The sequence below is a fragment of the Notolabrus celidotus genome, chromosome 12 (assembly GCF_009762535.1).
Source record: "Notolabrus celidotus isolate fNotCel1 chromosome 12, fNotCel1.pri, whole genome shotgun sequence".
Classification (NCBI taxonomy): Eukaryota; Metazoa; Chordata; class Actinopteri; order Labriformes; family Labridae; genus Notolabrus; species Notolabrus celidotus.
Window position 1 is genome coordinate 21,066,263 of NC_048283.1, and position 12,738 is coordinate 21,079,000.

General features: G+C 39.6%; 1 protein-coding gene across 1 annotated transcript in view; it reads right to left on the reverse strand.

Moving 5' to 3' along the window:
• LOC117823070 (dynein heavy chain 11, axonemal) overlaps positions 1 to 12,738 on the reverse strand; it is a 41,006-nt gene that overhangs the window by 1,082 nt on the left and 27,186 nt on the right. The window contains exons 62-81 of the mRNA XM_034698117.1: positions 12,547 to 12,681; positions 11,059 to 11,232; positions 10,677 to 10,912; positions 10,463 to 10,585; positions 7,891 to 8,095; positions 7,600 to 7,764; positions 7,235 to 7,375; positions 6,765 to 6,935; positions 6,215 to 6,337; positions 5,925 to 6,118; positions 5,700 to 5,848; positions 5,491 to 5,618; positions 3,790 to 4,017; positions 3,490 to 3,681; positions 2,356 to 2,484; positions 1,038 to 1,280; positions 778 to 960; positions 574 to 689; positions 326 to 438; positions 99 to 239 (exon numbers count right to left, since the gene is read on the reverse strand). Of these exons, the coding sequence (XP_034554008.1) occupies positions 99 to 239; positions 326 to 438; positions 574 to 689; positions 778 to 960; positions 1,038 to 1,280; positions 2,356 to 2,484; positions 3,490 to 3,681; positions 3,790 to 4,017; positions 5,491 to 5,618; positions 5,700 to 5,848; positions 5,925 to 6,118; positions 6,215 to 6,337; positions 6,765 to 6,935; positions 7,235 to 7,375; positions 7,600 to 7,764; positions 7,891 to 8,095; positions 10,463 to 10,585; positions 10,677 to 10,912; positions 11,059 to 11,232; positions 12,547 to 12,681 (3,289 nt within the window). The remainder of the gene's footprint in view (positions 1 to 98; positions 240 to 325; positions 439 to 573; positions 690 to 777; positions 961 to 1,037; positions 1,281 to 2,355; positions 2,485 to 3,489; positions 3,682 to 3,789; positions 4,018 to 5,490; positions 5,619 to 5,699; positions 5,849 to 5,924; positions 6,119 to 6,214; positions 6,338 to 6,764; positions 6,936 to 7,234; positions 7,376 to 7,599; positions 7,765 to 7,890; positions 8,096 to 10,462; positions 10,586 to 10,676; positions 10,913 to 11,058; positions 11,233 to 12,546; positions 12,682 to 12,738) is intronic.

The following is a 12,738-nucleotide window of genomic DNA, read 5'->3' on the forward strand; positions in this document are numbered from 1 at the left end:
CAACTGTGGGCTTGATCAGCAGATTTACAGACATGCTTATTTGGACATATGTTTCAAAATACTGGCAAGGAGGGTAACAGTAGTCTAACAACTCTGACCTTCCATGTAGAGTCCGTGAATATAAGCCCCCTCCCGTGGTGGATGTCCAAAGTCCTCTTTTGTCTTTTTTGTTACATCCACAGTAAGCGTCATCTTATCCAGGGGCCACTGATTCTTGCGAGCCATGCTCTGCAGCACAGCTGGGAACAAATCTGTATGTTAACACTTCTGATGCCTTTGATATGATAGTCATCTAAATAATGTAGTTTAAAGATTTTGACCTCACCAGTGAGGAAAGACTGCGGGTTGAAGAGCCCTGAGAGCCAAACAACTGCAGGAAGGACCAGGTCTTGAGTCCAGCTGTCCAGCTCTCGACAGCTACACATCAGATCACTAAACCTGTGTCAAACAATCAAATACAGGACATGTAATTGTTTTCAGTTTCAACTTTCTTGTAAAACACCCTTCATTTTTAAAGAACTGTGTTTCGTGGGTAAATATAAAAAAGCAGTACTGTAGGAAAGAAGTAGATACCATTGTGCCAGTGTCTTGGTGGAGGGATACGACAGTCTGACCCAGGAATCTGGAACAGAGTCACTGAACAAGGCCGACTGCAGAGTCTCCATACTGGAGGACATAGTGAGTTCTCCCTGTGGATTAAGAACTTCCCGTCAAATCTAACAATCTTACTGTCTTATTGCTGTAAAAGAAATACTGAGTGTGTTATAATGACTGTACCTTCAGACAAAGATCCAGCTCATTGAGGGACTTCCTAATTTCCACGAGCAGAAGATTCATGCACTCACACTCCTGGAAACAGACCTGGATGTAGGGACTTCTCTTTGCTGTCTTATTGATAATCTCTGCCATGTTATACTCCTCAGGAAGCTTTTCAAGGATATCTTCAGTAACAGACTTCACCTGACAAACATTATGTTCACAGTTAGGTTCCTTTGCAGGTAGATGATTGTATCCAGTTACTTTTTCTGCTTTCTCACCTTCTCTTCTGTGCTCTGAGCGGCCCCCTCTCCTCTGGAGGAGTCCCGTGGCTGCAGCTCCAGCAGAGACCGGAGGAGGTTGTCTGAGGCGACAGTGAGGCATTCCAGCTCAGCATTTGGATGGAGACCATACAGAGTGGGGTTCTCGTGTGGGAGATGTTCGTCAATGTAACTGTGGTAGCCAGTGTAGTCCATGAATGGTGGAGCAAGGAGGCCAGGGCACAGAAAGAGCTCCCCTTCAAACTGTGGAGTGGAAGTTTGAGGATCAAAAAATGAAAGCACAGACGGTACAGCACACAATTTAATATACAGAATGAACAATCTATCTTAAAACACCCTATAAAAGGTAGCACGGATTCAGCTAAACTAAAGTTTGTTTGACATTATTAATTTAATATTATCAAAGTAGCACAAGTCTCCACACAACACTAACTGGTGTCTGATTGTCTAAATCACATCTCCTTTGACTGACAGTGACTGTTAGCTTGGTAAAGTGGAAGAGGTCTGATCGATCCTCTGTGAGAAGGAATCAGAACATTCCAATTGAAGCATCCATTAGACAACAAATGCTAGAAAGCAGATTACAAAATAGTAACATTACAACGCTTTTAGTTAATTGTATCAGAATACAAAGAGTGGTAACATTTACAAACTGAAGACTGTCTTTGGTAAAAGTGCTTTTAATGTCTTTGCTCACTCATCTTGGTTAGAGCTTCAAGGTCACCTGAAACTGGATTCTTTAATTTGATCGGAGGTTTTTAATACTAGGATAAAGGATCATCTGATCAGCTTGTGCACATGTTTTAGAGCTTAACACTGCTAACTTATAAATTGATGTATTAGTTAGTTGTTACTATATGTTTTTTCTTGTTCTCTTTGTGAAACTTGTTATGCTGCTATCTTGGCCAGGACTCCCTTGTAAAAGAGACTTTGTATCTCAATGGGACTATTCCTGGTAAAATAAAGGTAAAATTAAAAATAAAAAAAAAGACAGAAGAATCAGCAATGTCAGAGTCTAAACTCACTGTTGTAGTTTAGGTTTACATCCCAAGAGGGCACCCTTTACCTGAACTACAACAGCAGGATTTTCAAAACAGCCCATAGTTTTGATTTAACATTTCCTTCAGTAAAGTTTAAAATAACCTTTGAAGACTTTGATTTATATCAGTGAGTGGTTTTTAAAACCTTAAAAATTCTACAAAACAATGGTTCCTAATAATGTCTTGGGGCAAATATTTTTTAATTAAACAACAAAAAAAAACATTCAAAAAAGAAAAAAAAGACATTTCCGACATGAGAACACTAAACAGTAGTTTACCATCTTTGGATGCATAAACTCGTGCAGATAGGTTCTACACAGTCTTCTATCCCAGTCATCAGTGATGTGTCCTCCATACATGATCTCGCCAAAAAGGTAACATAGGTCCTGCCAGGGCACCTGCATAGACTATAATAAACACAGTGTGATGAGATAATGCAAATATAATAAAAAATGTAGTTTGTTAGTAAAAAGTAAATGATGAAGAAGATATCAAAATTATTTCCAGGACTTTTCAGGATTATCACACAAAAAACTTTTCAGCACCTTTAAAGTATTGTTTCCTCTTTTCTGCCTCATTCTTTCTACTTTTGTAACTTTGTGCAGTAACTATTTGATCTCCTCCTAAATGAGCTCTTTAATGATGATAAAAGTAGGAAAAGATAACAGAATTATGTTTCTGTACACACACTGATCTAATGTATGACAGAAGAGTCGTTTCCTCAGCGGGAGATTATGATCCGTGAGGGTGAAGGAGGAAGAAAAGAACCTGTGATTCATAACAAATTACAAAAGCTGGAGGTTCACAATCATTTGTACCTGTATTGTTTTGCAAATTGCTTCCTTCATCAGCTCTAATTGCAGTGATCACTTATGTAGCGTTGTGAACTGTCACATTGGCTGCATGTAATTACATTTAGGATTACGCTTCATTGCCCCCCTAATGAATTCTCTGTATACGCACATACAGGTTACTGTTTGGTTAACATAATGAAGGACATTCGTTTTTGGAGGGCAGAATACCTAAGAGACATAATTGGTTGTGACCAGAGTAATAGGAGTTCTAGGAGAAATGCATTAGGAGTTGTGAGGGGTGAGGCACCCCAAGAATGGATTTTTTGTCTTCATGAAATTAAGCTAAATTATAGGTTGCGTTGTTATAAGAGCAAGACTGGGAAAAAAAGACAAGTATGAACATTTTTCACAAATAGCATTAGAACAAAAGATTTCAATAAGTAATTGGGTACACTGTGCTGCAATTCAACACCTAAGTCTGACAATAATGCCAATGTAAACACCATTACTGTCATCAATTTTCCACGACTAAAGAAACAAGTGGTGAACAGAACCATTTTAAGTTTTATCAACATGTGAAAAAATGTGAAAAAAAAGCTAAATCATTTGTAAAAATACTTTGCTGTTGGCCTCCAAGTAGTTGTACAACACATTGGATGAAATGGTGAGGTCTCCGGTGCTGAAGGGGTACTTATGGTTCCACCCCTGGGGGCCAAATTTACGGCGCTCAGTGACACAGGCATGAAAGAAGCAAAGGGAGAAGAACATAGAGTTGAACTCCTGTTCTCTGGAGCTCATATCCAAAGTGTCCTGAAAGAGCACACAGAGATCAATACAGATCACAGATAATATTGTTAAAAAAAAACTACTTGAATTTGTTGAGTAAGGAATGTATTTGTGTTATTAATATCAACACACCTGGCTGAAGTTGTTCAGGGCAGCATGCAGACTAGCATTCATACCAGTGGGGGGCTCATTGGTGATTTTGATGGCGTTCTCAAGGATGCCTCTGGGGATCACATGGTGCTCAGGGCTTGGAGCTGGTTCCCCAGTGATGAACACCCTGAAGTTTGGGTGACTGTCTACAGCTGCTGTCTCCAAAAGTGCATCAAGAGAGGGCAGCCAGCGAGCCACGAGGTGCACATTCTGAACAAACAATTTAAAAAAGATCACAAAGATGTGTTCTGCTTGTTAATGGTTGATCAAACTATTTTTTATATGGATAGATTTGTCTGTGTTTATTTCAAAATGATTGCTTCAAAAATTATCTTAGTATTAGCTTCATCAGTTTAAAGAAGTTAAATGGTTACAGAGATCAGACAGATTATTTTAAAGATAGATAAAAAAAAAGATAATAGATACAGTAGCAGTCAAAAGTCTGGGCACACCTTCTCATTCAATGGTTTGTATCTATTTTTTATTATTTTCAACACTGTAGATTAATACTGAAGGCATCAAAACTTTGAAAGAACATATATGGAATTATTTAATTAACAAAAAAATGCTTCAAAACCCAAAATATGTTTTACATTTTAAAGTAGCCCCCTTTTGCCTTGATGACAGCTTTGCACATCTTTGCATTCTCTCAGTCTGCTTCATGAAGTGGTCTCCTGGAATGGTTTCTAATTAACCCTACTGTTATGTTGCGGGTCAAATTGACCCTTTTTAATGTCTATTTTAGGTAATATATGCCTTTCAAGCCAGCTAAATGCAGCATACAAATCTGGGCAGCATGTGACAGAAGAGGAGTCATGTTAATTTAGCAATATCACTTCATAAAAATAAAGAAATAAAAAAATTAAATAAAATAAACAAATATCTATGTCATGTTAAACCATTGTATTTATATTTAGGGCTTTCCAGTGTACATTAAAAAAATGTTTTAACATGAATTTGAATGTAAAACGAGTGAGTTATCCTCATTGATCCATGATCTGTGAGTATCAAAGAACACCAATGGGATTTTTTGGGGTTCTGACACTTTTGGATAATTGAATATGCCCTGGGTCAAAATGACCAAGGAACATTATTGCTGTTCCAGAGAAACGGACATAACAGGAGGGTTAACATCAGCCTTGTCAAGAGTTAATTTGTAGAATGACTTGCCTTCTTAGTGTATTTGAGACCATCAGTTGTGTTTTTCAGTACAGCTACGGTTATAACACAATGGATAGTCATATTTGACTTATTTTGTGATCCATATTATTTCATAGTTTTGATGTCTTCAATATTAATCAACAAAGTTGAAAATAATTCATATAAATAAAAAACATTGAATGAGATGTCCAAACGTTTGACTGTACAACAGTATATCATGAAATTATTTTATGTACATTATTTTCATTTTTTTACTGTGTAAAAAATAATTCCTAAAAATGTAATTCTATGTTATAATTCAACAAAAAAACCCTCCCATGTCTTTCTCAGCCACACAGTTTTTCTTTTTAAGGAGGCATTTATGGAGCTGATCCAGCCAATTATGGCTTTTATTGAACCAAATTGAGTTTATTTCTCTTGCTCACAGGGTGAGATAATATCATTAGGTGCATTACAGGCTGGCTGAAAGAGCGTCCTGGAATCACTACAGTTGCTTAGTTACTAAATAGAGATGCTTCCTACCTGCATAATGACCCAGTGTCCAAGTTTAGAGGCATTCTTCAGAACCCTCTCAGCTACTTCCTCCTGCCCCTGTCCCAGGGATACGTTGTGCAGACTGCCCTGGTCAATGGAAAAACCCAGCTTCAATCCTGAATAGACAGAAGATGAAAAATAGTTAGCATTGTTAAGTGATAAAGGGCAGTGTAAACAATAAAATATACACATTGTACCTAGTTTCTCTACGTCTTTGAGCGGATCCACTCCCGGAGAGAGGATGAAAAATACCGGGGTTGCCGGGCCACTGTCCTCATACAACTTTTCGAATTCCAATCTGACAGCGTCCGTATACTTTGTCCCCATGCTCTCCTCCACAAAGTTCCTACGAGACATTATTGTAGAAAAGTTCATTAATATGAAGAACTAACAAACAGATTTTAAGCGGAACACTTACTTACCTTAATGTGTATGTCATCCTATCAGGGCGGAGAACTCGGAGGATAATGAGCTTCTGGATGGAACTTTTGTTTTTCCAGTCCTGGGGTAGTCTCTCCTTTTCAGGACAGCTGGACTCAATGATCTTCTTCCAGCGCTTTGGTGAGCTCTCTACTTCTTTGTCTAGTCCGCTAAAGTCCTCCATTGTAGAGAGTGTCTATATGTAAGTAAAATACACAGAAAAGTCTCGGTAGGCAGGGGGAATTTGACCAGTTGAATGAAAATGTTATAACCTTTTAGAACTAGACTGTACCTTAATGCCCCCCCAGGCGTGAGGAGAAAGAAAGGGCACAGGACTAACTTTACTGGCCTCCATGGGAAATCGCAGCAGGAAGTCAAACTCCAGTGGATCGATCCGGCCCTTCTTGAGCAGAATCTTAGGGGAAGGACCGAGAGCAGTTTGTAATGATTCATGTTGCATTGATTTCTTTTCAATCATTTCCTCAACAACTGAAAACTGCAACAAAAACTCTTGAAAAGCCATTAGGTGAACTCTTACAGGTTGAATAATTGCCTCTGAATGTAAAACAGCAGTATGAAGGACAGCCTTCAGGACAGCACTATTTCTAAGATGAAAACAGTTGGCCCAATGACAGATAATTGCATTATGCCATCAGAACCAGCCCCCCTGTCAGAACCAACTGTCTGAACAGCAGCCATGAGGGACGCAGTGAGAGGTAATCAATAGCAGCGTATGGTGCTGCTGACTGCTTTTAATTGAAGTTAATGTGGGGGCAGAAAAGTACTTTGATTGATGACGATGACAGGGGGCCCCACCTTTGAGGCGGCCCCGAGTCCCTCACCTGGAAGGCAGTGTGTGACAAGAAGGTTAACTTGTCTCTCTCAAACAGGCCCTGGCTGGTCTGCAGGAATACAGAGTAAGTGATGGCCTCAGTGAGGGTGTGCACTCGGGTCCTCACGTCTTCGTCCCATTCTGCGCGCTCCATTGCTTTTTCAAACACTGAGTTAAAGGTCTGGAATACAACCAAAAGCAGGACAGAGCTGTGATAGAAAACACATGCACATACAGCCAGGATGAAAGAATTCTCCTAACTGACAGCCTTCAACCAAAACCACTTCAAGTTTTGGCGTCAAAGGAACACGAAAAACTGATTTGTACTGCCTTAAACCTCTATCACCAAAGAGAAACAACATTTACAAACACTACTCACATCCAAACAAATATTGTTTAGAGTGGAGTCTAAGCAATGACCGAAACCCTTCAAAAGAAGATGTGTATCCCCTGAGTGCACTCCAGGAGTAAAGGGTTCACCTTGAGAGAAAACTGGTACATGGGGTTGATCTTGCTGAGGTCATTGATGATGAAGAAGAGGAGTGACGCTCTCTCAGCTGCTGGGCGGTAAAGTTCTCGAGCCTCGTTGATCTTTGTCTCGTTCTCTCTGGCCTCCACCACCTGTGTGTTCCAATTGCACAACATGAGCTATTAGGCTCTCAGTCATGCTCCAAAACCCTCTCATTACACATATTCCTAACTACACATCATTTATCGCAGCTAGTGCAATAAAATGAAGCGGCCATGTGACATTGAAGAACACTTGCGTGACTTAAAAAAATGAACACATGCACTTGGCTACAGTGGGACAACTGAGAGGACTCCTGTTGGTTTAATAAACTCACCTTGAGTTGAATGTGAGCAGCTGTGTTCTTGGTGTTTTCAAGTTGCTCCACCAAACAAATATCTCCCAGAAAATTACCCTGGGCTTCAGAGAGGCGATTCAGCAGGTCATCCTCCAACCTCTTGAGCTCAATCTTGAAGTTGTTTTGCTGTGTGGTTAGCTCCATCTTGTGAAAAGTGTACAAAACATACCAGACTTGTTTCTTTGTGATCATGGATTGACTTCTCAGAAAAAATGATGATGAAAAAAATGATTGAGTTCTTTTTTTTTTCGGTAGCACTTCAAGATTTACCTTTAGAGCTTCCAGTTCTGGCCTTTCCCGGGACACTACTTGTCCCAGCAGCTGCTCCTCCAGGCCCACAGGAGTCACTGTGAAGTTGATGAGTGCAGTCTGAGCCTGGAGCTCAGGAGGAAAATGGGGATTGGCCAACTTTGTGTGCATGATAAGTTGAAAGTTACTGTTATATTCACACTCCTTCCCACCAATCTGAATGTACCTGGAGACAAGGAGAGTAATTCAAAACAGTTACATTAGGGCTAACGCTGACTTAATGCTTGTTGTTATACTCTTTCAGAAAAGGTAACTCCACAGCATGTAGTTTACTACCAAACTAAAGGATCTATCAGCTAAAATAATTCCCTCTACAAACAAACTAAAAACTTCAAAATCGAGACAAAAGAGTCCTAAAAATACCATGGATGATTCTTTACAGTGCCTGATCTTGTTTAAAAGACATGTCTGAATCTGAACAGGCTGAGTGGTTGGATGAAATATGAGTTATGATTGTTTAGTCAAACTGTGCTAGCTAAAATGAAGAGTAAACTTTGTACCTAAGCTTATTATTAACAAATCAAACAACACTTTGCTCACAAATATAGTATAAATCTCTGTTATAAGTGCAGCATAAAATGTGATGAGTTGTCAGTCCATTAACAAGCTGTTACTTGAACTTATATGATGAAGAAGTGAAACATGTATGAAGGTAGGATAAGGACTTAAAATAAAATATCACCAGTGTTTTCTATAAAAAGACAGTGTTGATAATTTAACAATCACTTTGGCAATAATAAAGTATCACAGTCAAAATAATGATGATGACACTATAAAGTACTTTAACAGTGGCAGCTACTCAAAACTATCTTTATCTTGACAGCTGTCTCCGTCCATATCAACCTATCGACCTCCCACTTGAACTACATCTTCAAATGTGTCAAGAACTTTGCTCTAGGTCCAAATGTCACTTCAACTGTGAAGAAAAAAATCTGGAAAAATCAGAAAGATTATCATCTGGAGCAGCCAATATTTATCTCTTCCTGCATTTCAATTAAATTAGCGCTGGCTTGACGAACCTGGTGGCTTTTCATTTTTCTCTAATTACCCCTTGGATGTCAGGCAAGGCCCCAATTTTACGGCACAGGTTCCTCATGGCCTGGGTCTGGTTCAACTCTATATCTTCACAAGCCAGAATTAATGTACTATTGATAGAACCATTACTCCACCAAATTAAAGTCCTTGCTGATGGATTGGCTTGTAGTCTTCCGTCAGCCATGAAAGGAATAATTAGTATTCATTACTTCACACTCTACAACATTCCAATTATTAATGAACTTCAGCTGTGGATCCCTACCAGATCCATCATGGCTGCCCCAGCAGGTTGTATTAATCATCGACAGAAACAAGTGTGTGGGTCATCTACAAGGGATAAACTTATAATCAGATTTACTATGATGAATTGTTACGTCTGGACAGACAGGACTTTGGTAGAAGTTCAATGGACAAATATTCAATATTCATGGTCGTTTATAGATCAGAGCAAGAAAGATGTAAACATTTTTGAGTGGGAAGTCAAAGCAGGATGTCAATATGTGGTACTTTTGTCTGCAGTCGTTTCTCACATTTAGGAAATGTTGGATTTGAGGTTGAGAGGTAACAGAAAAATGTTAATCACTGAGCAGCATTTATGAAGTGGATTACAGCGGGCAGCAGAAGTAAGGTTTATAAAAAAACAGCCAAATTGACCAAATATGCTTTGTAGAAATGTGCCAGCTTCAATAAAATATATAACTAAAAAACATAGTGATAAGATTGTTTGAAGCATTTATGGTAACACCTTTTCATTAAATGCCCTAAACCACCAGTTCAGCCCCTCACAATTAACACTGTGATGTTTTTTTAAATAAATCTAAAACATTTAGTCATCTTAGTGAGTTTAAAGCTGGTATTGTAATGTTATTACTCAGATTCCAAATACATGTAGATAGATACCAGCATATCACCTATCCAGTTAGAAATTTATTCAAGCTGAATTGACTTTGCCATAATGATGGAGGACCACTGGATTTAGTGAGTTACATGCCATTTTTTGTGTCTGACAGGAGTCCTTATACATAACCATGACTGCCCTCAATTCAGCTTTTACACTGAGGCCCAGCTGTTCAATATTCATCACACCTAAAGAATATGAACACACGAATATACATCTATCACCCGTCTTGAGGGGCAGATCAATATGTTGGCCTCAGGGATTCAGAATACGTGCTGCAAATTCATTTATAATCTGAAGAGTGGGCCATATTAATGCATTCAGTCATGTCTTACTGGTGTATCAGCGCTCAGTGAGATTCAACCATCTGGCCAATCTGCTCCTATTGTCTAACAACACAGACATTTGGACATCTTGTGGGCATATCGACCTCGATTTCAGCATGGATACTAAAACCATCTATTGATCTTTAAAGGTCTGTGTTACACAGCTTCTACAAAACAAAAAAATGTCTGTTTAAATGCTTATTTGATACTTTGTGTATTCCCCTTCCATTTGATTACAACTATGTAAATGTTTTGTTGCAGGCCCAGAACAAACCTTCCTCTTTTGATAGTGTTCCTGCCAAGTAGAGGTTCCAGGACTGGGTCTACTTTTTCTGGCAGGTTTTCTATCAGAACTGTATCACCACAGGCAAGGGCTTGTTCAATCACATCCAGATACCTATACAAGAAAAACAAAAGCATACATGTTTTTTTTCTATTAAACAGCATATTGTGATTGCAAACAGCAGATAGACTGCAGCCCCTCTTACCCTCTCTGTCCCAGCTGCACCACCCTCAGCTCTGGTCCGAGACGGTTTCGGATCCACTTAATGCCCTGCTGCTGTGGGTCAATGATGAGTGGCCAACGCTCACTGGTGGTCAGGATGGCAGCGTTTTCAGTGGACATCCTATCATTTGGCAGGCCCTGGTTATGCCAGGCAGCCACAGTGGCATCATCTGTAAGCATGAGGATTGGATCCAGGCCGTCTGTCAGGGGTACAGAGACCTGGAACAGAAAACCGGAATGATGTCACTAAAGTTGGAGAACTGTGGCAGAACAATGTGCCCTCACAGCAGACTCTGCTGCCTGTTTGTAGATGGAACAATTTTACAGTCTAAACAACTCAAAGTCTGGTGCAAGACTGGCCTCACCTTCTGAGACTGAAGGAAAGGAATCCATGCCTTGTGAAGGAGCTCCACTCTGTACTGCCTGGTGAAGTAACCCATGTAGGAGACGAATGCTGAAGTGATGAGGACATCACCACACAGGGTATTCTGCTGCTTTTCATACTGAACACTTGCCTGTGACCAGCGCTCCTTCTCTGACTATAACAGACACAGAACAGGCTTGAAAATGATTTCATTTCATTAGTATTATCATTTCATTTTTCTAACACAGGTGACGTACAAATAACATATTTACAGAAAGCATGATTCTGAGGAAAGCTCAAACCAAAGAAAAATGAACTGTCTACAGTTTAAGAAACTTCCCCCTCTGTGCATTGTTTAAACTAAGACGATGTAAGCAGTAAAGCAAACAAGTACAATTCGTTCAAGCAGCTACGAAAGTTGGCTGTAGATTCACTCAGCATTAATTCAGCATTAATTTAAACCTTCAATACTATGACTGTGACAGCACCACAACGATAAATCATGCACGGCATTTTCTTACAAGGGGCTGTGGATCCAGAATATGTCACATAATAAATTCTCAGACAGTTAAAAATCACTATAATTTTACTCTAATGTATTATGGATTGCCTGTAATATCACTCAGTCTGGGGTGAGACATTGTTAATTTCCAACAGCTGTTGAGGCTTTGAGGTAAGTTAATGATTAAATATAGACGGCCTGATTTATTAGTCTGAACACTATTGCTTCCAGGTCAATGCCATAAAGACAAAACATTTATCTTGATATGCTTAAAAGCCAAGCTGTTTCATGCAAACCACATTTATTTTCTGGGATTGGAAAGTCAATCTTACAAAATGGTCACTGAAATGGCCATCTTTTATTTTGTATTAGCATTCATAAGGACTACAGATACCATGTCTTTAAAAATGCATGAACAGGAAAGCTTCAGTTCTATATAATATTGAACAAATAACAAACGTATGCAACATTCCACTTCAATACATTTCATATACTCATCTCGTAACTTCTCCCTGATTTGATTAAAAAGAAACTTGAGAACTAATTTTTGTTCCACCACACACTAACTACTGCGAGTAAATGAGGACAGACAGACATTCATACAGATAGATAGATATAGAAAACTCACACCAAACCTGTCTCCTGCACAGACAGAGCAGTGTTAGTGTAATGTTTTTGCCATTCTCCGTTTGGAAACTGTTCAGCCAGCCAGTTGCCAAGTTCAGCCATGCGTTCTATGTGGCCCAGCCCTGTCTACCTGTCTCACGAGTTGCCAGTATGCTGCTGGGTTAGGCTGTAAAATGTCCCTCTGTCCAATCTACTCACACAGCTATCAGAGTATCATGCCAGGACATAACCACTTCTAGTCCAGATTACTGATGCAATTCCATCACCTGCCTGTCTTCATGCATGCCTCAGGCAGACAGTTTACCTTATGTCAGGTCAGTCACAGTGACACCATTAACTCCTCCATCTCTCCTCGTTTACCTCTAAGCCTTTGACTAGTCGGTTGGCCAGCTCAATGATCTGGTTGGTACGTGTCACCTCCTCCTGACAGCTGATTTTCTCAGTTGTAGCCCTTTCAAACTGAGCTGTGAGGCTCTGGAGGCTGCCATCAAGGTCCTTCAGAAACAAACCAAAGGAAGCCATGGGTATTAGACACCATTAAGAGAGTGTAGC